Consider the following 26,195-nt stretch of genomic DNA (forward strand, 5'->3'; position numbering starts at 1 on the left):
TTCTATTACTCTGATCGGGGCTGTTTCTTTCTGACTAGCAGCATGGTGCTGCTGTGCCTGATGCAATTGAGCCTGCTACTCACCTGCTTCTTTGTGTTTGCCTAATGGGCAGGAAACTTGACCATCTGATTTGTCCAGACAGTACTTATCACCCGGAAGACACGAATATTCCCCTTACAATACAATTAGATAAAAATGGGATTTGGAATTTTCTATCTGAAGGTTGCCTGAGCAGCTTTATATCTGGCATTTCTTATAATGTTCTTGTAATGTATTATCATCATCATCATTACTTATTTGTCATATTGATTTACAATGAAAGAAAAATAAAGGGCACAAATAAAATAAATTAAGACTTTTTACAAACTAGCAGATTTAACACCACTGCTATTATCCTAACCTGCAAATTCTGAAATCAGTTGTAATGTATATGATTCCTTTAAAAAATTAATAACACTCTTCTTTTTATATTAATAAATCTTTAGTTTTTAGTTACTAAAGAATAGGCTACAAGCCTGATTTTGGGGTAAGATCTGAATTATATATTGACCTGGGGAAGTGGCTAATCCTTTGGGATTAGAAGAACCTAATATGATGAATCTGGTTTTCAGTAACCTCTTATCATAAAGACCTGACATCTGGGTGGTGGTAGGGGCTGGATTGCCTAATGAGACTGTTTTTAAAGCTTCTTGTTAACCATTATGGTGATACAGGGGCTTATTTTGTTACTGGTTGGGTGAATTCTAATGCCAGAATAACCAGTTTAGGATGTGTCTGCCCTATTTTTTATCAGTCTGTCCTGAATTTGGCATTCTCAGCTGTGACCCACACCAGGCACAGTCCACAGAGGGAAGGGCAATAACAGAAACCGCAGCAATGGCCGAAGTGTTAAGTGCCTTTTTTGTTTGTTTTTATAATAAAAGTAGGATTTAACGGACAAGATCAATAATATAATTGTACTCAAGTAACTTGCTGAGGTTCTAAAAGAATCCATGTTATGGTACCATTGATCTTGTTTCTTTATCCAGTCACTTTTGCCAATATTGTCAACTGTGGAAACGATACTAAAGCATGTTAAACTATCAATACACATAAAAATGTTAAGCTGAAAGCAAATAATTAGTGTAAGAATATGGCATTTATAATGGAAACCGCCAAGAGGCTAAGGCAGTGATTGCCAGCAAGCAGAGCTATATAGCTATGAGTTTTACTGTCCTGAGTAACACTGAAATATAAAATTTAAAGAGAGAGAACTACTTTCAGAAAAAAGACTGGTGTAGTCGAACTGCTCCAAGAAGTAGTTCATTATCATTGCTCTATTATACATCAGTTGATGTTTGCTCAGCCCTTTTAAAATTGTAATATGCTAAGCATGATAATTATTATTAAAGAGGAAAAGACAAACTTCAGTAATCATAAGTGACTTTACACTAGTAGAGTCACAGGGCCCAAATCTGACCTCAACTTTGCAGGCACAAATCACTCAGTGATTTAGGGTGATAAAAATGAGGTTACAGTGCAACAGTATGCAAGCTGCAAATAGAACAAAAGAGTAATAATACACTTCTAAAATTTCTAGGCAGGCTCTCTTAACATCACAGTATATTTTCCTTTCTGCAGCAATAAAAAGTATCTACAGTCTCTTTTTCTGAAGCTGTGTGTGTGTATTACAAACTCCCAAAAATGAAAGCCACCATCATGGGGGAAGCATAAACAAGGGAGTTTCCAAGAATGGGAGGCTTATGACTGAAAGCTATTAGCTACTATGTTGCTCTGACTTTCTCACTGGGCTGGCAGTTTTGCATTCAACTCCTAGTAAGAACGTGTGTCTTGCATTGTTCTTCAGAGACTCCCTTTTATCAGGCTTTCAGGATCTGATTCTCCTCTCACTTGTACTGGTTTATAAATCAGGAACACCGTTATTCAATTAAATGGTGTCAAAGAGAGAGAATTAGGTCCTTAGAGTGCTATGCATGGGTGGAGGGAGTTGTGTCAAGCCTTCCTTGGCTAGATGGAGTGTTGCTGTGACATATGCTCAAAAGATGATTGGGTGGCCTGGGTATCACTGAAGACTTTCCATCCCCCCCAAATTGACAAAAACATATAAACTGTTTGATGACAATAACAAAACTTAGGGGGAAATTAAGAGACACAAAATACACACTGGTGATTAAAAACTTGTCAAGTGTCAAGTGATTAAAAAAATTAATCGTGATTAATAACCCTGCTAAACAATAATAGAATACCATTTATTTAAATAGTTTTGGATGTTTTCTATATTTTCAAATATATTGACAGTAATTGTATTTAACATATTTTCACCACATGGTTTGCTTTTTTTGGAATAAGCTCTTTGAGAAGTAGATTGTTCAGCAGTTTCTGGGTCTGTAAAGTTTGATGTTTCTGAAGAGATCTGTAGGGGCCAGTATAGATTGTGACCTGGCAAGACTAAAGCATTCTCAAAACTGCTTCATCTGTTTGAAAGAGCAATATTAGCTTTGGCTAGAATTTTTGCAGATAATTACTGTCTTTTTTTTCTGTTGTGGAGTTGGAACATGAGGTCACTGAATGTGCATTCAGAAGTAATGGGTGTTTTAATGTGTTTTACAGAAAACAATTGAGGCTGCATAGACTAAGCACGAGGAAAGCTATCACTAAAAGTGCCATGTGCAGTAGCATCACAAAACAGCCAGACTTTTGGAGGGCACAGCAACAGCTCAGATACAGCAGTACCAGTTAATGCTAGCAAAAGAAGTTAAATTTTAAACTCTAAGGGCAAAGCCTGGAGTTTTCCTTTTGGGGAGATATTTATGTCCACATTTTGTCTCATATTCTGCTTTCATATGTATATAATAAAAATTTGAATCCCTTTTTGACATTCTCAACTTGTGAGTGCTTGAAGCTTATTACCACATCCTCCCTCACAAGGATGATACCAACAAGAGTGACAGCTACCTTGACTTTTCTGAGATAATTGTCGGGATAGGCTGGAATGATTGTTGTTGCCTTTGTCCAATGGTGGAAATATTTGGACTAAAGTGTGTTTAGTTTGTTCAGAATGTTTCCAAAACTATGAGGAACATGAAATAATGATGTTTACAGCAGACAATAACTAGTCCAAGTTTAACACAATTTTAAAATAGAAGACAATGAGGAGAGCAGATGAAATATATCTATAGCTATAGATATATAATTAAATAGTTTATATTTCTAACCTTTTCACGAACTGTTATACAACATATAGCAACAAATTTTTGATATAAAATGTAGAAGAAAACAAAGGCAAAACAGAATTATCAAAACACCATTGCAAATTACGGCCATTCAGTAAGTTCAGATGGGCATGTTTAGTCTTGAGAAAAGAAGATTGAGGGGGGGCCTGATAAGTTTTCCAATATGTTAAGGGCTGTTATAAAGAGGATGGTGACCAATTGTTCTCCATATCCACTGAAGGTAGAAGAAGCAGTAATGGGCTTGATCTGCAGCAAGGGAGATTTAGGTTAGATATTAGGAAAATCTTTCCAGTTATACGGGCAGTCAAACTCTGAAATAGGCTTCCAAGGGAGGTCGTGGAGTCCCCATCACTGGAAGCTTTTAAAAACAAGTTGGACAAACATCTGTCAGGAATGGTCTAGATTTACTTGGCCCTGCCACAGTGTTGTGGGGGTTGGACTTGATGACTTCTTGAGGTCCCTTCCAGCCCTACTTTTCTATGATTCCCCTTCTGACTCTTCAGTAACTGAAACAAGCTTCTCTCTGTTCAGTAATACCTTTTCTTAGGGTCTCATTTTTTTAGCATAAAGTTCAAAATAAACATAAGACGTCTCCTCCTATCCCCAGCCTTAAGCTGGGCTGAGCCCCTCCTTGCTGAGCCCCTCCTTCAAACTCCCAGTGTCTCAGGGTCTTCACTGCAGGAGTCTTACTCCCAGGCCTGCTTACCTAGAAACTCTGTTTGATATCTCAGGATCTTTCCTGCTTCAGTAGACCACTCCCAGCCCTTCCTAGTTGGAGTAACTCTTCTGGTCTCAGGGTTTTCCCTGCAGGAGCCTTTCTTACTCTGTGCAGTCTCTGCTATGGCTTCCTCCTCCTGTGTTCTGCTCTCCTCTGGCTCTTGTAGAGACTAGATGAGATGGCCGCTATCAGTAGGGTGACCAGATGTCCCGATATTAGGGGACCCGATATTATGATTTTAGGGGACTTGTCCCGTGTCCCGACCTTACATCGGTTGGGACACCCTTTGTCCCGATATCGGGGACCGTTCAGAACGCAGCTGCGGCGCCGCCACTCACCGCTTCCTGGGGCAGCTCCCAGCGCCCGCCTGCCGGCAGGAGCGCCACATACTACAGAGGCGGGGCTTGCAGGAGCTGGCAGTGGGCAGAGAGCCCTCCGCCCCCTGACCCGACCCATGACCCTAGGAACTAGAGGGACCAGCCTGCCGGATGCTTCCCGGGATGGGAACCGCCCCAGGTGGGCACTGCCGGGACTCCCCACCTCGCCCCCTGGCAGGTCCCTCTGGCTCTTAGGGTGGGGGTGCTCTGCATACTGCTGGCGCCTGCGAGCCCCGCTCCGCGGCTTTGGCAGCTCCCATTGGCGCTTTTCCCGGCCAATGGGAGCCACGGAGCTTGCGCTTGTGGTGGGCGCAGCACGTGGAGAGTCTGGAGCCTCCCCTTGCCGCTCTCACCCTAGGAGCCAGAGACCTCCCAGCAGGGCTGGTAAGTATGCCAGGGAAGGGGGCAGGGTGTAATGGAGTGAATGTCTGGGAGGTGTGTGTGGGGCGCTGGGCTGTAAGGGTGTGGAAGGTGCTGGGAAGTGGGGGAGGTTTGTATGTGTCAGGGCACTGGGCAGTGCGGGTCTGTGTGGGGCATTGTGTAGTTGTGGTGGTGGGGCTGTGGGGAAGGGCACTGGGAGGGAGGGGAAATCTGTGTGTATTGGGAAACTAGCAAGTGGGGGGTTCTGTGTGGGGTGCTGGGTAGCTGTGGTGAGGCTGTTGGCAGGGGGTGCTGGGCTGGGTGTGTGTGCACAGCACTGTGCATTTGTGGTGGAAGGGTTGTAGGGGGGTTCTGGGCATAGTGGATCCGGGGGCGCTGGGCAGGGGAGCTGTGTGGCGCAGCATGGGCCCACCCTCAACAGGAAGGGGCACGCTGGTAGCACAGGGCCAGGCGGACCAGTGTGCCTCTGGCTCCAGTCAGGGCTGTGCACCTATGTCTGTCCGTCTCTCTTCCCTCCTCCCCGTCCCCCCCCGTCCCCCGCTCGACCAATGTGTCCTGATATTTCACTCTTGCAGTCTGGTCACCCTAGCTATCAAGACCCATGGAAAAAGCAACAGAGGGTCCTGTGGGACCTTTAAGACTAACAGAAGTATTGGGAGCATAAGCTTTCGTGGGTAAGAACCCACGAAAGCTTATGCTCCCAATACTTCTGTTAGTCTTAAAGGTGTCACAGGACCCTCTGTTGCTTTTTACAGATTCAGACTAATATGGCTACCCCTCTGATACAAGACCCATGGCGAGGCTGTTAATGAAACACAGGTGGGCTGGACCAGTTCCCTCTTAAATGGCCCCGCTCACCCTGTGACACTGGGTGAACATAAATGCCTTTCCTTGCCTTAATCAGCTTGTCTTCTATTTCATATATTTCTTCTCCATCGCTTCTCCATTATAGAAGCTTCATGACATCTTATTTACTCATCTTTAGCACTTGGACTTTGGATTTTTGTTCTTACTTGCTCTGTTGCCATTGACTGGGTGTCCCACCTTCATTCTGGCCTTCTCCTACCACCTGCAACCTTTCAGCTCAATCTCTCTCTCCCTGTCCAACATGCTTCTTGCGTTCCACCCTCTCACTCTTTCCCTCAGTTTTCCTCATCCTGTACCCATTCCTCTCTTGTTAACACAACTTACCTCCATTCCTTCCCCTACTTCAGCCCCTACTAAGGGTATGTCTACACTATGAGAGTAGTTCAATTCTACTTAAGTCGAATTTGTGGAACCGATATTACAAAGTCGAACGTGTGTATCCACACTAAGGACAGTAATTCGACTTTGTGAGTCCACACTAATGGGGCAAGCGTCGACATTGGAAGCGGTGCACTGTGGGCAGCTATCCCACAGTTCCCGCAGTCCCCGCTGCCCATTGGAATTCTGGGTTGAGCCCCCAATGCCTGCTGGGGCAAAAAATGTGTCGAGGGTGGTTTTGGGTAACTGTCGTCATTCAACCTTCACTCCCACCCTCCCTCCCTGAAAGCGCCGGCGGGCAATCAGTTCGCGCACTTTTCTGAGTGACAGCGCGGACGCCACACAGCACTGCGAGCATGGAGCCCACTGCGATCATCGCTGCAGTTTTGGCCGTTGTCAACACCGCGCAGCTTATCATCCACCTTTCCCAGAGGCAGATGCAGATAAATCAGGCGAGGAGGCTACGGCACCGGGGTGAGGGCCTGAAGTCTGAGAGTAGCACAGACCTGTCAGAAAGCACGGGACCCAGCGCCGAGGACATCACGGTGGCAATGGGTCATGTTGATGCTGTGGAACGGCAATTCTGGGCCCGGGAAACAAGCACGGACTGGTGGGACCACATAGTGCTCCAGGTCTGGGATGAATCACAGTGGCTGCGAAACTTTCGGATGCGTAAGGGAACTTTCCTGGAACTTTGTGAGTTGCTGTCCCCTGCCCTGAAGCGCAAGGACACCCGGATGCGAGCAGCCCTGACTGTCCAGAAGCGAATGGCCATAGCCCTCTGGAAGCTTGCAACGCCAGACAGCTACCGGTCAGTCGCGAACCACTTTGGTGTGGGCAAATCTACCGTGGGGGTTGCTGTGATGCAAGTAGCCAACGCAATCGTTGAGCTACTGCTTTCAAAGGTAGTGACCCTGGGAAACATGCAGGTGATCATAGATGGCTTCGCCGCGATGGGATTCCCAAACTGCGGTGGGGCTATAGATGGAACTCTCATCCCTATCCTGGGACTGGACCACCAGGCCAGCCAGTACATTAACAGAAAGGGCTACTTTTCAATGGTGCTGCAAGCACTGGTGGACTATAGGGGACGTTTTACAAACATCAACGTCGGATGGCCGGGCAAGGTTCATGACGCTCGTGTTTTCAGGAACTCTGGTCTGTTTAGACGGCTGCAGGAAGGCATTTACTTCCCGGACCAGAAAATAACTGTTGGGGATGTGGAGATGCCTATAGTGATCCTCGGGGACCCAGCCTACCCGCTAATGCCCTGGCTCATGAAGCCCTATACAGGCGCCCTGGACAGTGAAAAAGAACTCTTCAACTACTGTCTGAGCAAGTGCAGAATGGTGGTGGAGTGTGCTTTTGGACGTCTCAAGGGGAGATGGAGAAGCTTACTGACTCGCTCTGATCTCAGTGAAACCAATATCCCCATTGTTATTGCAGCTTGCTGTGTACTCCACAATCTCTGTGAGAGCAAGGGGGAGACCTTTATGGCGGGGTGGGAGGTTGAGGCAAATAGCCTGGCTGCTGATTACGCCCAGCCAGACAGCCGGGCGGTTAGAACAGCCCAGCGGGATGCGCTTTGCATCCGGGAGGCTTTGAAAGCTAGGTTCCTCAGTGAGCAGGGTAACCTGTGACTATTACGTTTGTTTAAAGAGAAGCTGAACCTGTCCCCGTTTTTTTACCCAGTTAATGTTGACTATCCTCTCCAGTTACATACCCCGTTCACCCCCTTCCAACACACGTTTAAAAATAAAATAAATGGAACTTTGTTAATGAACACCGTTTTCTTTATTACGGATTTCGCGGTAAAGTGTTGAAACTGGGACGCAGACTGTGGTGGGGGGCAGGCGTAGTGATGGAAAGAACGCTTCTAAACTCGAGGAATGACAGGCTCCTGCTCCTAGAGCGGTCCGCAGTGGTGGACTGGTTGTTTCAACGGAGCCTGACACCCCTCCTTTTCGGGACTCTGTGTGTGGGGGCTATGTGACTTTGTGGTGGGGGAGGACGGTTAGCCTGTGATCCAGGCTAAGGACCGCTGCATAAGATCTCTAACCGCCCTCCCCCGCCACAAAGTGACATAGTCCCCCCCTCCCCCAGAACATGAAAACCACCTCCCAGATTGACCAGGGTGCCTAGTGACTGCAATGTGTGTGTGACCTTCTGCTGAACCTGCCCCCGTGTCTGTACCCTGGTAAAGGTGACTGTCCTCTCCAATTACCAACCCCCTTCCACCACTTCAAACACACACTCCTCTAAAAGAACATGACTGAAACAGTAATTAACAGAAACGTATTTTTTATTAGCAACTACACAGTTAGGGGATGAAACTGGGACGGGGGCTTGGGTGAGGCAGGAAGGAAAGGACTTATCAAATTTTTGGGAAAGAGAGCCTTCTGGTACTTGAGCAGTCTGCAGGGGTGGAGTGACAGTTTTCACGGCCCCTGCCGCACCTCCTTCTTGGGACTTTGGGTGAGGGGGGTATGGGACTTTGTGGCGGGGGAGGGTGGTTAGAGAGAGACTGCAGCGGGGCTCTGTCCTCCTGCCTCTGGTCCTGCAGAACATCCACAAGGCGCCGGAGCGTGTCCGTTTGCTCCCTCATTAGTCCAAGCAGTGTTTGAGTCGCCTGCTGGTCTTCCTGCCGCCACCTCTCCTCCCATTCGCTGTGTGATTGCTGGTATTGCGACATGTTCTCCCTCCACTGGGTCTGCTGGGCCGCCTCGGCTCGGGAGCAGCCCATAAATTCTGAGAACATGTCGTCCCGTGTCCTTTTCTTTCTCTGCCTAATCTGCGCCAGCCTCTGGGAGGGGGATGCCGTGGTAGGTCGGGAGACAGTCGCAGCTGTGGGATGGGAAAAAGGGAGTGAATTCCTCACAAAGATACATTTTTGTGAACAATGAACATAGTCTTTCTCTGTGAACAAGACCATGCACAGCACCTATCACATGCGCACTCAGGACAAGGTAGAATTTTCGGCCTTCGCATTCAGTGCCTGGGGTCTTGCAGTGGAGATCAGACAAGCGGGGCAGGACAGCGGAATTCGGGTAGCAGGCTGACATGGTAAGCCATAGACTTTTGGCTGCTTAAAACTTAAATTATAGCAGCGCCCTCCTTTCATGTTCAAAGCAATGCTCCTAGCGTTGGCCAGTTCCTGCTGCCGGCAATCCGGCAAGCATGAACTCTGCCCCTGTCCCACCCCCTCACGGCTGTCCCCGGGAAAGATCCCTGTATGCTGCCCCTCTCCTGCCTCCACTGGGTGGCTGTAAACGGCCGGTTACAGTTATGTAAAGGAACAGGCAAGCAGTCCCAATACTAATATTTCCCTAATTCAAAGCAGGTCACCATGAGCGACATCACTCTGATGAGGATTTCTGACACAGAGAAAGACTGCATGCTGCGTGAAAGCCAGCAAAAACCAAGGCTGTATGCCGCCATGCTCTGCGAGGCAATGATTCCAGAGTACTTGATGATAGCCTGGCGTGGAAAAGTTTCCTACCATGGAGGACGCAATAAGGCCGCTCTCCCCAGGAACCTCATGCAAAGGCTTTCCAATTACCTCCAGGTGAGCTTCGTGGAGATGTCCCAGGAGGATTTCAGCTCTATCCCCGGACATATCGACCTTATTTTCCAGTAGCTGCACTGGCAAGGACTAAAAAGTAGAGCGCCTAGGGCAAACTAATCATGATAAACTGGACATTGTTAGATTCTTTTGCAGTAGTTGCACTGCCAAGCACTAAAACGTTAAGCGCGTAGGGGAAACTAATCATGAAAAACCCATTGTTAATATTCCTGTTCTGTTCAAAATAAATGTTTACATGTTTAAATCACTTACCGACTGATCCTTCCCCTGATTCAGGGTCCGGGTTAAAGCCTGGGGAGGGTTGGTACGGGATCTCCGTGAGGGTGATGAAGAGATCGTGGCTGTCGGGTAAATCAGCGTTGTAGGCGCTGTCGACTGCCTCGTCGTCCTCATCTCCTTCCTCATCTTCCCCATCCGCTAACATCTCCGAGGAAGCGGCCGTCGACAATATCCTCAGAGTCCACGGTCAGTGGTGGGGTAGTGGTGGCGGCCGCACCTAGAATGGAATGCAGTGCCTCGTAGAAACGGCATGCCTGGGACTGGGATCTGGAGCATCCGTTTGACTCTTTGGTCTTCTGGTACCCTTGTCTAAGCTCCTTGATTTTCACGCGGCACTGCGTTGCATCCCGGGTGTATCCTCTCTCTGTCATGGCTTTTGAGATCTTCTCGTAAATCTTCGCATTCCGTTTCTTGGAGCGCAGCTCCGAAAGCACGGACTCATCGCCCCACACAGCGATCAGATCCAAGACTTCCCAATCAGTCCAGGCTGGGGCCCTCTTTCTGTTCTGAGATTGCATGGTCACCTCTGCTTGAGAGCTCTGCATCGTTGCCGGTGCTGCTGAGCTCGCCGTGATGTCCAAACAGGAAATGAGATTCAAACTGGCCAGACAGGAAAAGGAATTGAAATTTTCCCGGGGCTTTTCCTGTGTGGCTGGTCAGAGCACCCGAGCTCGTACTGCTGTCCAGAGCGTCAACAGAGTGGTGCACTGTGGGATAGCTCCTGGAGCTATTAGCGTCGAATTCCATCCACACCTACCTTAATTCGACATGGCCATGTCGAATTTAGTGGTACTCCCCTCATCGGGGAGGAGTACAGAAATCGAATTAAAGAGACCTCTATGTCGAACTAAATAGCTTCGTTGTGTGGACGGGTGCAGGGTTAATTCGATTTAACGCTGCTAAATTCCACATAACCTCCTAGTGTAGACCAGGCCTAAGTAACCCAAACCAACTCAACTCAACTCAAACTAATTTTTATAAATAAAACAAATTATATAAAATGTAGAACTAACAAGATGTGCCACCTGCCACTTTGTATGTTGTAACATTTTGAAGACAAGATTCTGCCCAAATTGCCCCAGCAGGACCTATCACACTTTGGGTGCAACTATAATAAAAATAATTTTTAATAAATGACAGTAATGCAGGCTTGACAGAAAACTTAGATTCTCTTGGTTTCTTGATTTGCTGGCCTACAGTTGTCAAGGCTGATACAAGAGCTTGCTACTGACTTTTCAGATCATCAAGAAAACTGCTCTTCCCCATAAATAACATATGCCTACCGACCAAAGAACATTTGCAGTGAGTATCTATTTTCTTTTTTGATTGTTGCCAATTTTGAATCCTTTTTTTGAGGACAGTAAAAATAATAATAATAAATTTTTTTTTTAGAAAGCACATGATTCTTTTGGCATAACATCTCTAAAATACAGTCTTTCCTGTCCATTCAAGCAACCAAAATTCTCATCTAGCTTCTCATCATCTTGCATCTCTATTACTGTCACATCCTTTTCTCAGTCCTTGGTAAATGCCATCTTAACCCACACCTATCCCTTCAGAATGTTGCTGCAAAGAGAATTTTCCTAGACCATTGTTTTGACCATGTCATCGCTCCCTTTGAATTCCTCCACTGGTTCTCCCTTCTCTGTCATATTAAACATAAGCTGCTTGTCTTCACTTTCAATGCTCTTCACAACCTATCTCCACCCAACCTATCATCGCTCATTCATTATTGAAATGTCTATGCCCATGACTAGCCTCCATCGCCCACTTTTTAACCTTTTGTGCTTTCTCCCATGTTGCCCCTCACACTTGGGAGGAACTCTCGGTAAACATCCACAAAGCTGGCTCATTATTTTCCTTCCAGTCCCTCCTTAAAACTCTCCTTTGCTTTGATGTCTACAAAAAACTTGACAATGATTAAGCCACTGGTGTGTTGAGACCACTGCCTATCGTACTGACCAATTCTGTCTCATTGTTTCCTGTATGCTCCAATCTGTATCCATTTGTTGTCTCTTGTGTTATACTTAAATTGTAAATTTTGTGGGGGAAGGGATCATTTTTCTGTTCTGTTTGAACAGCACATAGCACAATGGGGTCCTGGTCCTGTGACTAGGGCTTGTAGGTGCTATGGTAATACAAGTAATTAATAATAATAATAGCTTTATGTAGTACAGGCAGAAGCAATGCACCAAAGCTAAAATAAAATAAGGCTCCAAAATAATGTACCAAAGCAGAAGGTCCAAATAACAGCTTTTCAGAATTATTCTATGATAGACATGCAATAGTAAACTGAAGAAATCCTTAGATGTGAGAATCAAGCATTTCCATGTATACTATCCCAAGCAACATGAATGCTATGATTTGCTGGATAAGTGCATAAAAAGTAAACAGTATAAAAATACTAACAAAAATAAAACCACAAACAGTCCGGGAAGCAATGTTTATTCCCTGCAGTCATACACACCTTTTGGCTTGTCATCATCAACTGCTGATATTGCAGATGCTTGCCTGACGAAAACTCACCAGCTTTGTTTGACTGCCTCACTTGGTCATGTCATTGAGACAATACAATATTGTGTACCAAGCATTCTCAAAAACATGTAGCCAACCCAAGCATACTAAACCTAGGTATTTCTTAATGCAACCATCCCTGTGGTATCTGAACGCTGGATCTGGGGACATAATCACAATCTAAAAATCAAACACCTAGAAATGAGTGGAGGATACCTGCCCACAATGCAGGTGATTGAAGGCTAATCTCAAGTGTGCTGCTCATGTGTGGCCCTTGAAGTGACCAGGAAGAAAACATAAAATATCACTAATAAAGTTTGCAGATGACACAAAAATTGGGGAAGTGGTAAATAATGAAGATGACAGGTCATTGATTCAGAGCAAGCTGGATCACTTGGTAAACAGGATGCAAGCGAATATGTTTTTTAATACAGCTAAATGTAAATGTATACATCTAGGAACAAAGAATGTAGGGGATTATTACAGGATGGGAGACTCTATCCTGGAAGCAGTGACTCTGAAAAAGATTTGGGGGTTTTGGTGGATGAACAGCTGAACACGAGCTCCCAGTGTGACAATGGCCAAAAAAGCTAATGTGATCCTGGGATGTGTAAATGGGAATCTTGAGTAGGAGTAGAGAGGTTATTTTACCTCTGTATTTGACACCGGAGTGATCGCTGTTGGAATACGTTTCTGATGCCCACAATTCAAGAAGGATGTTAATTAAATTGGAGAAGGTTCAGAGAAGAGCCACAAGAATGATTAAAGGATTTGAAAAAATACCTTATAGTGATAGACTCTAGGAGCTCAATATGTTTAGTTTAACAAAGAAGATTAAAGGATGATTTGATTATAATCTATAAGCATCTACCTATGAACAAATATTTAACCAGTGGAATAATTTTACCAAGGGTCGTGGTGGATTCTCCATCACTGGGAATTTTAAAATCAAGATTGGATGTTTTTCTAACAGATATGCTCTGGGAATTATTTTGGCAACGTTCTATGGCCTGTGTTAGTAGGAGGTCAGACTAGATGATCCCGTTGGTCCCTCTGGCCTTGGAATCTGAATCTGTGAAAACAGCTTTAATCAAGAGGGTTAAATAATAATGTTCTCAAAGGTACTGGCATTCATGCCTCTTAATTCGCTCTGTTTACTGATACTAATGGCAGTTAAGGCTGTATTTACTGTCCATTAGAATTATGATGTACTTGGACTGCTTCAATGTTTTGGTGATGTACCTGTGGTAAACAGTAGTTTAGTCTCTTGAGGGCTGTAATACTTTGGTCTAATTATGGTTGTTGGGCTTAGTGTGGAGATGGCTGTGTGGTGTTTAGTGGCCTGTGATATACAAGAAGTCAGATTAGATGATCTGGTCCCTCTGGCCTTAAACTCTGTCTGTATAACCATTGGTATAGTGTTATGGGCCAAATCTCCAGATAGGGGGGAAAAAACAGTATATAGTAAGCAACTGTTGAACCCTTCTAAATAAAAGTGTTGCACAAGGCAAAGGAAAATCAGTATAATGTTTTCAGAATTGACATTTTCAGAATTATTTATAAAATCAGAAGGGTCCCAAAGTGAGTTTTGTAGTTGAATCTCTGAATTAAAAAAAATGTTTCAGTATTGACTCTGTATATTTAATAGTTTAGGGGAAAATATTTTGATATCTTGATTAATAAGAGAAAATAGCAGTTATTCCCAACTGCTTGCAAAAATATTGATGCTTAGTAGTTCTCTTTGAATTTAAAATTTCAGGCTACAGTCATCTTCCAGTAGTGGAAAGATGAAATTTCAAGATATTATGAAGCACTGATACCACAAAACAATTAAGTAGGGCTGTCAAACGATTAAAATAATTAATCACGATTAATCATGTGAATAAAAAATAATCACATGATTAATTGCACTGTTAAATAATAGAATACCATTTATTTAAATAGTTTTGGATATTTTCTACATTTTCAAATATATTGATTTCAATTACAACACAATACAAAGTGTACAGTGCTCACTTTATATTTATTTTTATTACAAATATTTGCATTGTAAAAAACAAAAGAAATAGTATTTTTCAATTCACCTAATACAAGTACTGTAGTGGAATCTCTTTATCATGAAAATTGAAGTTAAAAATGTAGAATTATGTACAAAAAAACCTGCATTCATAAATAAAACAATGTAAAACTTTAGAGCCTACAAGTCCACTCAGTCCTACTTCTTGTTCAGGCAATCGCTCAGACAACCAAATTTGTTTACATTTGCAGGAGATAATGCTGTCTGCTTCTTGTTTACAATATCACCTGAAAGTGAGAACAGGCGTTAGCATGTCACTGTTGTAGCCGGCATCGCAAGATATTTATGTGCCAGATGCACTAAAGACTCATATGTCCCTTGATGCTTCAACTACCATTCCAGAGGACATGTGTCCATGCTGATGATGGGTTCTGCTTGATAACCATCCAAAGCAGTGCAGATCGATGCATGTTCATTTTCATCATCTGAGTCAGATGCCACCAACAGAAGATTGATTTTCTTTTTTGGTGTTTGGGTTCTGTGGTTTCCGCAGCGGAGTGTTGCTCTTTTAAGTCTTCTGAAAGCATGCTCTACACCTTGTCCCTCTCAGAGTTTGGAAGGCACTTCAGATTCTTAAATCTTGGGTCGAGTGATGTAGCTATTTTTAGAAATCTCACATTGGTTTTGCGTTTTGTTAAATCTGCAGTGAAAGTATTCTTAAACGGAAGAACATGTGCTGGGTCATCATCTGAGACTGCTATAACATGAAATATATGGCAGAATGTGGGTAACACAGAGTAGGAGACATACAATTCTCCTCCAAAGAGTTCAGCCACAAATTGAATTAATGCATTATTTTTTTAACGAGCTTCATCAGCATGGAAGTATATCCTCTGGAATGATGGACGAAGCATATGAATGTTTAGTATATTTGGCATGTAAATACCTTGCGATGCCGGCTACAAAACTGCCATGCGAACACCTGTTCTCACTTTCAGGTGACATTGTAAATAAGAAGCAGGCAGCAGTATCTCCCATAAATATAAACAAACTTATTTGTTTTAGTGATTGCCTGAACAAAAAGTAGGACTGAGTGAATTTATAAGCTCAAATTTTACATTGTTTTGTTTTTAAGTTCAGTTATATAACAAAAAAAATCTACTTTTGTAAGTTGCACTTTCATCATAGAGATTCACCTCATACAGTACTTGTATGAGGTGAATTGAAAAATACTATTTCTTTTGCTTGCCTTTTTTATAATGCAAATATTTGTAATAAAAATAACAATATAAAGTGAGCACTGTCTACTTTGTATACTGCATGGTAATTTAAATCAATATATTTGAAAATGTAGAAAAACATCAAAAATATTTAGCAAATTTCAATTGGTATTCTATTGTTTAACAGTGTGAATAAAACTGCGATTAATTGCAGTTCATTTTTTTTAGTTAATCACATGAGTTAACTATGATTAATCGAAAGCCCTACAATTAAGTATAAAAACGTTTTGAAAAGATTTTAAAAGATTGTGAAAGATTATGAAAATCATTGTCTATACAATGCCAGTTAGCTTGTTAGGTGTTTTTTTTGGCGGTTGAGAACAGTTCAATAGCATGCACAAAACACTGAAGTCTCTTTACCCACAGCCATATCTGTTACTGTGGAAATCTATTGGTGAAATTCCTCAGGGGAAAAATCAAAACTTTTCCGTTTTTGAATTTTGTCCAGGATGAAATGTTACCAATAATAATTGTTTACCTGGTTACTGAGAGGGAGTGTATCTGGAAGATGTCTAGGTTCCTGTATGAAGAGCAGAAATGTGAGTCCATGGTGTATAACACACAACTACTATAAATAGGATGAAAACAAGATAGGTAAGTTATAGTATCATCATAGTCCAGAACAGAAGTTGTATATTTTTAACAGTTTGATGCACAGAAATTTTCACTGGTTTACATGATAATTCTTTAATATATAAAATCAGAAAGGAAAATATTGAATTTTTTTTAAAATAAGTTTTCAAATCTCATGAAGAAAAGCTCCTCTTTGATGGACATAACATGCAAATGTCATCTGTGAAGGAAGCTTTTATTTCTAGAGCTGAGGGGATTTCTTTTTTGGTAAAAGAAACCTTTTGGTGTGTGTCTTTCCATTTTTTATGAAAAGTACATTAAATTAAAATTAAAAATTTGGTGATTACCAGTTCACATAATTGCTTATGCAGGTACAGATTGGTGGTCTATCAACTATTACTTTGAAGTGCCATAGATCTTCATAGCCACTATAGTATTCCAAATTGAACTTCTACATTCTATATTAGTGGAATACTGTGGCATTTAAATTATATTTGACATTAGTTTTAATATGTTTTATGTTAATTGTTGCTTCACAAAGAAGAAAATAGGCTACTTTAATTGCCTTTTAGTACTTGTTTCCATTTTCAATATAATGAGGCCTCCAAAATTGACTACAGTAACTCCTCACTTAACAGACTCCAACGAGAGACTGCTGAGCTAGAATTGATATGCAAACTAGACACAATCAACTCCGGTTTGAATAAGGACTGGGAATGGCTGAGCCATTACAAACATTGAATCTATCTCCCCTTGTAAGTATTCTCACACTTCTTATCAAACTGTCTGTACTGGGCTAGCTTGATTATCACTTCAAAAGTTTTTTTTCTCTTAATTAATTGGCCTCTCAGAGTTGGTAAGACAACTCCCACCTGTTTATGCTCTCTGTATGTGTGTATATATATCTCCTCAATATATGTTCCATTCTATATGCATCCGAAGAAGTGGGCTGTAGTCCACGAAAGCTTATGCTCTAATAAATTTGTTAGTCTCTAAGGTGCCACAAGTACTCCTGTTCTTCTTTTTGCGGATACAGACTAACACGGCTGCTACTCTGAAACTCCTCACTTAACGTTGTAGTTATGTTCCTGAAAAATGCGACTTTAAGCAAAACGATGTTAAGCAAATCCAGTTTCCCCATAAAAATGAATGTAAATGTGGGGGTTAGGTTCCAGGGACATTTTTTTTGCCAGACAAAAGGCATTATATACATTTTAAACAATTGTAAGCAAGCAATTTAATACTACAATCATCACTGCTGAGTATGAAGCTTGGTTGAGGTGGTGGAGTCAGAGAGTGGAAGAGGGTGGATTGTCCGGCTGCTCCTCTTGCTGTTCTTGCTGAAATTTCTGAACTCAAAAAAACACATCTAGAGATTGTTGTTTTGCTTTCCTTTTTTTTTCTTGGTAAAGTTCTTTTATAGCAAGTCATTAGATGACCAACTCCCCTAATCACTTTGGAGCTGCGTTCCCTGTCAGGATCGTCATCATCACACAGGATTTGCAAGCCAGCCTTAACCCGCCTCTTCTCCCCTCCCACCTCCTCCCCCTTTACTCCACATGCCACGTCCTCGCTCCTCCCCCCTCCCTCCTGAACACTGCAAACCAGCTGATTGCTGCGGGCAGAAGGTGGGGGGAGAAAGGGGGAGGTGCTGATCTGCGGGGTCTGCCAGTGGGTGGGAGGCGCTGGTGGGGGGGAGGGCATAGGGGAGCTGATTGGGGGCTGCCTGCTGTGGACAAAGCAGGCAGCCAAATGACATTATAGCGGAGCATTGCATGTTCTATAATGGGGCAGGGACGCAAGATCGAAACAACGTTAAGCAAGAGGACGTTAAGTGGGGAGTTACTGTACAAAGTAATCTCTTCATAGTGAATGAATTTTTCCAGAGAAATTCATTAGTAACATCTTATTATGACTAATGCATGTAGGTACAAGTTATTTGTTTGATTAAAAATGTCTAATTCTATTTGAATTACCCTATAAAGAAATTTTTACAAGAATAGACTTATAGTGTAAACCTTTAGGAAGTTTTCTGTTACTAAAGTATTGTGCAGGGAGGATGTGTATTGCAAATTAGCTTCTTACAGCACCCAAAGTCCCTGGAATTCAGTGGTTCAGATGCAAGAATCAATAGCTGGTCAGAAAAACAACAACCCTTAAATTTAGTCAAATATATAGCATAGAGAGACAAACCAAACACTTACTTTGTCTCAACACAAACTACAGCGAGTACTGAAGAATTAGTTACTTCATCTCACTGAAATCCATGAGATTCCACTAAATGATACAGGTATGTTGGAGCACAGTTTTCTCATTAGGAAGTTAATTTCAGTCTTCAGTATGGGTCCAGATATCAAACATGAGTTCCTAAAGTTAAGGACTTAAATCTGAATTTAGGTACTTAAATGGGCACACAATCCTGTGTAATCAGAGAGTTACATTTGTTTTTTAAGAAATAGCTCTGACAATAAAATGTTCAGGTTTTTTTTCCTATAGTTTAGATTATCCCAATCTAGATTCCCTGTATACTCTCAAGACTTCATTCTAAATGGGTGTGTGTAATATATAATGTATTCTGTGTATGCATATATCCATGTTCTCAGATGTCCTGTTAATTCTATTCATGTTTGAAATTTGCTATAGGAAAACTTCTAGGGGCTGATTTGGAATTATTCAGGTCGTTCCTTAGGGTCAGAAAGTGAACTCTTTTGTACATTTTGCACGGGATTACTGACTTCCCAATCTGCAGTCTTAAAATATTATTTCTATTTCTTCTGCACACACAGAATTGTTGAAAATGATTTAACATTTTTTTGATCTCCTTTTGACAACCTTGGGACAAAAATATTGTTGTACTCTTAAAACTGATTTGGTGAAAAGATCTCTTCTAAAATCAGCTCTCTGTGTGTATGCAGAGGTATAAGTGTGTACCTGAGTGACAAAAATAAGTCTTAACTGCTGTTTAGTGCTGTTAATCTGGCACAGCCAACACAGCTGACAGAGAATGAGAAGAGTTCATGAAGTTCCAATCAGTTACAGCTCTGTAATTCCTTTGAAGGCAGTGGGGTTGCACAGCTATAATAGAGGACATAATATGGTCTTCAGAACCTTTATTATTGGTGATGGTGCATTAAAATTACAGAGACTAGCATGACTCCCAGATCCCACACTGAGATTGCAGGGTTGGTAGTCAGAATAACAAAGAACAATAGCTATTTCTGGCACTTCAGAATAAAAGTGCACTTTAAGTTAGAGGTACTGCTAACCAGTCCAAGTTCCCAGTTACTTATCCAAGTACAGGGGATGTAAGTACTCTGATGATTTATACCCCTTATACAGCTCACCACATCCATCTGGCAGTAATGGATACCCTGTTCTTTCAGGTGAGAGTAGCTGCTAATATACTTGTGTGCAGCATTTCATCTTGCTCCCACAGATCTTGCTGTCACTGTGTACAAGGCATAAGAGGGATACAATCTTGCTGCCAGATAACTATTTTATGTCAGATTTTGCTCTCTGCAATTATTAGAGATAAGTCTATATTGTAAGTAATTTATACTGTATATCAATTCAAATATTTGCTTCTTTTGCTTTTGATACACCATTGTTAGGGCCCTACCAAATTCACAATATATTTTGTTAAATTTCAGTGTCACAGTATTTTTAAAATATTGAATTTCATGGTTTCAGATATTTAAATCTTAAATTTCACAGTGTTGTAACAAACCATGAATATGTATTTAAAAATATAAACATATAAAACCCTTAAGTCAGTATTTCTCAAACTGGGGGTCCCGACCCAAAAGAGGATTGTAAGGCTATTGTAGGTGGTATTGCCACCCTTACTTCTGTGCTGCCTTTAGAACTGGACAGCCAGAGAGCGGCAGCTGCAGGTCAGGCACACAGCTCTAAAGGCAGCGACACCACCACCAGCAGCGCAGAGTAAGGGTGGTAGTACCATACCATGCCACCTTTACTTCTGTGCTGCTGCTGGCAGCGGTACAGAGCTATGACACAGAAGTGAGGGTGGCAATACTGTGACCCCCTCCCCACAGTAGCCTTACAACACCCTTTTGGCATAGTACCTCTAGTTTGAGTATAGGGAAAAAGTACACAAAAGTACAGATTTTACAGGGGAGACCAGATTTCATGATCCATGACTTGTTTTTCGCGGCCATAAATTTTGTAGGGCCCTAACCCTAGTGCATATTTCTATCTTACACTCAGGCATGTCATTACACACTCTAATATGAAGTGGGCAAACTTTTTGGCCGGAGGGCCACATCAGGGAATAGAAATTGTATAGCAGGCCATGAATGCTCACAAAATGGGGGTTGGAGTGCGGGGGGTGGGGCTCTGGGGTGGGGCTGGAGATGAGGAGTTTGGGGTGTAGGAGGGTGCTCTGGGCTGAGACTGAGGGGTTCAGAGGGCGGGAGGGGGATCAGGGGTTGGGGATAGGCTCAGGGGGTACAGGCTCTGAGAGGTGCTTACCTTAAGCGGCTCCCGGAAGCAGTGGCATGTCTCTTCTCCGGCTCCTATGCAGAGGCGCAGCCAGGCGGCCCTGCATGCTGCCCCATCCGCAGGCACCGCCCCTGCAGCTCCCATTGGAGCACATAGGAGCCGGAGCGAGGCGATGCCACAGCTTCTGGGAGTCGCATGGTGTGGCCTCTGACCTAGTGCCCTGGCTGGAGCGGGGTCGAGCCGCATGGTGCGGCCCCCAGCTGGAGCGCCGGAGCAGGGCCGAGCCGTGTGGTGTGGCTCATGGGCTGGCTTAAAGAAGCTCCGCTTGAACGCCGTAGTTTGCCCACCCCTGCTCTAACACATCACAGTAATTAACAGGAAATGGCTCATGTTATTTGAGTGTCAAAGTAGTTAGCACTGTACAGAACATGGAGTGGACAAATACCCTATTTTGAGGCTGCCTCCTTTTTGGTCCCCATCTTTCCACTCATCCCAAGAGTTTTGAGAAGACTAAAGACAGTAATGCTGGTCCTAGGGGCTTCCAATTGGACTGACATGTGATGGCATTGAGGAGGGTCTTGCCCCACCTTCTGGAACTGTTTTCTCAAAGACCAGGTTATAACATCTCTCTAGAGGAAGCTACAGCTAAAAACTTGGTTTCTGAGAGGGAACCTTGAAAGGTCTGGAACTGTCTTCCAAGTTGAGATGAAAAAGCTGTCTGTCTCCAAGATCTGCTATTTCATGGGTTCTCAACCTTTTTCTTTTTGAGGCCCCTCACAATATGCCATAAAAACTGCAGGGCCCAGCAAGGGACTCGGGGCTCTGGGCTGGGGGGCTGGGGGTTGACCCTTGGGCATAGGTGTAGTTTGACTTCTATTTTGGGTGGGCCAGGGCAGGCAGGGCTCAAGCCAGTTCCCCATGTTGGGGTACGGGGAGGGAGTACCATCTTCACCCCCCGACTCACTTCAGCAGGCCACCCAGCCTGCCTGGGTTGGGGGTGGTGGTGCAACCAAAAATAACGGGGCGGGGAAGAGGTGGAGTTGGGGCAGGGCCGGGGGCGGGACCGAGGCCCCGTGGAGTGTCCTCTTTTTTAAATGTTTGAATATGGTAACCCTATGTTAGGCTCCGGGCCCCGTGACCTCCCTGAAAGAGTTTGCAGACCCCTAGGGGCCGCAGACCCCCTGTTGAGAACTGCTGTGTTATTTCACTGTGGGTATTTTTTTCAGGCAGTAAAAGGCTAGGATTTAGAAGGCCAAAATCAAGACCTGGGAGACAGGGAGAATTTTTTTTTCTGTTTGGGTTAGATAAGGATCTCCCTCTTACAGTGCTGAGAAGGCAGGGTTCAGCAAAAGACACTGTTAAGGGACACATTAAGGGGGTACTCACTGGATTCCAGCCCCATAGGCCTGGTCTACCCTAGTGCATCTATTGGGTATGGACTTTTATATAGGTTTTTGTTGGTGCAAGGTAAACTGATATAACCAGTTTAAAACAGACATAATGTAATCCACATGCAAAGCTGCACCAGTTTTAACTGATTTAAATTAAACAGGTGCAACTTCTTTGGGCAAGACTTTTAATAACAAGAGTAAGATTTCAGAGGAGGAGGAGGAGGAGGAAGATTTCAGGTTAGTAGAACAGATTTTGGTGAAACCTAGATCAGTGATCCCTCCTTTATGCCTAAATGTGGTTCATAGCCCTTGGAGCTCATATTTTTACTTTTGGCTGTTGCTAAAAGTAACCCTTCAGGTGGCTTGTACTTCTGTGCAGTGTGTGTTGGAGCTAGTGAACCTCCTTTGCTGATTTCCCTTTTTTGTTTCCACAATAATAAAGTTTCTTCTTTATCCCAAAGATTAATGTTTACACTCCTAAGGAATGTTGAATTAATTTTCCTTCAGTTTGTGCTCTGTTGGCCTCCATGTTCTCTGTATGGTGTTGAGGCTTGAAGATTTACTTATAAAGCTAAAGAATTCAGGATCTCAGACTGTTTGTCCTATACTCTGGCCTCAAAAAGAACAGTCTGCTCTGTGTTTGGTCATATAGCAAAGCAGATTTAAATGTATTGAGGAAGCATGGGGAATAGTAGAGGGCCTCCCATAGCTATTAGCGCTTACTCCTCTTGTAACATGGCCTGCTCCTATATGAAGAGAGAATCACACCTCTGAGGAAGTCTTTCAAGCAATCTTTTGATACGGTTCAAACATACTTTAACATGCCATTTTGTCAGAGCTTCTTGTCATCTAGTTTTTAGGGATAGTGTCCACAGTACTGTAATCCAGGGATCCTCCAGCTAGTTCCTCCAGATAAAATCTGTCCAATCAGGGTATTAAGGTGCTGTTAGATTATTGGAGCTCACTCTCCTCACTGTCCCATCCCCTGGCAAAAAATGGAATTTTGGTTCTTGCTTGTCAATTGGATTTCTGGGAGAGGCTCCAACAATGCAGAATTATTGTTTTATGTTATGGGTTGGAATTTGATTCCTGCTCGGGAAGTTAATGAGGGCTGGTTGAAAGCTGAGGAAATAGAGCCATCAAAGTCTTCTGTTGGCTGATTGGTAGAGTTGTTTGATTAAGATGTATGTTTGCACAGTGCTATCCTGATAGGACTATAGATGTTTTGGTGCTATGATTATGTAAATATTTACTACTACTAAGCAAAGCAAATACCCAGTTTCTGGTTTGGAGTCCCTTGTAGAAATGCAATTTGCAAGTAGGACCAAAAGTCCACTGTTTAGCTAGTATATTAGAAAAAACTCTACGAACAAGTCATCTATAGTGGGAACAAAATCAAACCATTATTGGCAAGGTCTTTGTTGGCTTGGATTAATTTCTGAACAAATTTTAGTTGAGTAAACAGGATTTCTCTGGGCTTGGCAGAATGTTCAGTTTTATACCTCATTTTAGTGATTGGTGCTTTTTCCATTTAATTGTCTTAGTTCTTTCTATTGTCAGTGTTCTTGTCCCCTGTGGATTTGCTATTTCCATTATGGAACAAAAAATGTGCAAGAACACCAATTTTGCGAAACTCTTTGTGATTTAAGGCCCTGTTTATGCACAAAGTATCACTATGTATTTATTAAGATCCATATTACTCTGCCTTTGCAAGCACAAACCAAAAATAGCTATATGTATATGCTTCATAAATGGCTCTCATAAACAGATTCTCATTGTTTCTTTACTCACCCATTTCCTATTTGTTTAGTAAGCATACTCAAAAGGAACTTTCTGGAAATGTCTAAACTCAGTTAACAGCATCAATAGACTCTTTTTCTACTTGATGATTGGGAGCTTAATGATGAAAACGTAATTCTTAGTGAAGACTTTCTAGCTGTGGGTTGCAAATTAATTTTGTTTAGTAACATTGTCTCTGACAGTATGGAACAGTTGGGACAAGATGTTAGTGCTGGGTCTTTTTCTTGATAATTGATCTGGTCAGTTTTGTGTTGCTTCAGGACTTGCAAGTTCTGTAGAGACATGCATTATAAGGGCCACATTGTACAACAGCTTTGTGAGAGGTTTCATAATAAGGGATCTGACTGGCTTAGTTTAACCTAAAAAGAAATCTTGTTTTGTATGGTAAATTTTTGCATTCTTGCCTTATAATGTAGACAGATTGCAAGCATAATTTGAAAGAGTACTGAAAAGCAGTTTAAGAATATTTTCCTTGTAATGTTTTTAGAAAAATGTCTCTCTTTGGAAAGTATTTAGTATTTCTTTTGTGTACTGCTAAAGGAAACATTTGCTGAAGAGGAGGCCATTAGTCTCTTTTCATCATTGCTCTATTCCTCATTTTTAGATCCATTCTTTTAACACACATTGAGAGAGACACCCTTTCAATCATAATCTTCTCCACTTTTGAACTGTAATTTAATGTTTTTCTTTTGGCTACCATGCTCATATCAGATAGTCTTTCAGTGCAATACAGAACTATCCTACTTGGTTTCTCGCACAGCATGAAACGTGCATTTTCTGTTTCAGCAACCAGACACAAAGGGAAGGAACAGCTCAATCAAGACTACTTTGGATTTTTAGTTCCTTTACAATGTGAGAGAATGTTTTAATTGGGAGATCTCCATGTTATTCCAGGAACATTGAGGGAGAGGGAAGAGAGATTTAAACAGGAAAGTTTACTAAAATGGACTGAAGTTTAACAGAGGAAATAAAATTTATAAAGCCTTTATCATGGGCGGCGGGTGAAGCTTCCCCTTAGGGATGCTAGCCCCTTGCCCAGCCTCTTCCAGTCGAGGCCTGATCTCTTCCAGCGAGGCCATGTCCTCACTTGCTGCTCTCAGCCCCCTCGTGGCCCTGGCTGGGGCAGGGTGTAGTGGGGCTGAGAGCTTGGTCTGGGCTCCGAACCTGGAAGCCCTCCCCCCTGGCTGCGGGTTACAGTGGTGGCACGCCGAGCCTGGAGCCCCTCCCCCATTCTGCTCCTTCTGCCTGCGGCTCCACCCATGGCCCAACCCCATTCTGCCCCTTCCCCCCATTGTTCTGTCCATTCCCCCCCCAGCCCCGCCCCGTTCCGCCCCCAAGCAGCATCTTCCCCTGAGGCCCTGCCCTCGTTTGCTTCTTTCCACCACCATTTCCCCCCACCCCCACCTGCTGCTACCCTGAGACTGGAAAAGTTCGGCCTTGGTGGGGATGGAGATTTTTCTGGTGGCCCCAAATTGGCTGGGACCTCTGGGCATGGGTCTGTGCAGTAATCCACTACTGCCTCCTAACCCCACTCTCCACCACTGTTGCACGAGGTTTGGGAAGGCGTAGCCTCTTCATGCCTTCATTATGTGCACCCATGGCCTTTATGTACATATTCATATCCAATACAAATAATTGAATATTGGGCTCGAAACTCCCAGATGAACATGACTGTGACTGTCTAACTCCCTGTACAAAGACCTCACCTGAACTAATACCACAGTTTTATGTAATGCCTTGTAAGGAAATAATGTGTGAATAATGATGAAATTACCATGCAATTTCTTCCCCTCAGATCTCTTTCTACCCATTTTCTGACATCAGCTGAAGGAGCAAGAAGCTATAGAAGGAAAACCTGAGCTGTTCTGCAAGTGCTGCTACTAATATTGAGCCATTGTGTTTTTCCCCTCATGTGTTTCCAGAATCTTTTAGGCACAAGTCTTTCTACAGCTACCACCACACCTGAGCACTATATGTATTGTGTTGCTCAGTGAGTTACAGAAAATTAGAATTTTAGAAAATTCTAATTTTCTGTAATTCACATCATTTTATTTCCTGTCCAAAATGGAGGATACATTGTTCTAAATATATTATGTATGTATTTTATGGGGAAGTGTGGATAGATGCTATCCTGCCCTTGAAAACATAGAAAGTACTTATCAGGTAATCCTTCTAGGAATACTCAATTCCTGTCAGAACAGCATTTGGGCCTCAGTTCAGGAAAGGAGCTTTGTTTAATAACATGCTTATGCCCCATTGAAGTCAATGAGACTTTGGTTCGTGTGCAAGTGCTTTCCTGAATTAGAGCCTTGATGTTTGCTACTAAATGACTTGTGGGAAAAC

General features: G+C 43.1%; 1 protein-coding gene across 2 annotated transcripts in view; it reads left to right on the forward strand.

Annotated features, from left to right (window-relative positions):
- Window positions 1-26,195, forward strand: part of DNER (delta/notch like EGF repeat containing) — a 284,460-nt gene that overhangs the window by 40,857 nt on the left and 217,408 nt on the right. Inside the window, exon 1 of one of the 2 annotated variants that reach the window (XM_065556947.1) lies at window positions 16,902-16,955. The exons of the other annotated variant lie outside the window; for it this stretch is intronic. Within the exon in view, the coding sequence (XP_065413019.1) occupies window positions 16,917-16,955 (39 nt within the window). The 5' untranslated portion in view covers window positions 16,902-16,916. Of the gene's footprint in view, window positions 1-16,901; window positions 16,956-26,195 lie in introns of those variants that run through there. 2 annotated transcript variants of the gene reach the window in all.

Source organism: Chrysemys picta, chromosome 9 (assembly GCF_011386835.1).
Source record: "Chrysemys picta bellii isolate R12L10 chromosome 9, ASM1138683v2, whole genome shotgun sequence".
NCBI classification, from domain to species: Eukaryota; Metazoa; Chordata; order Testudines; family Emydidae; genus Chrysemys; species Chrysemys picta.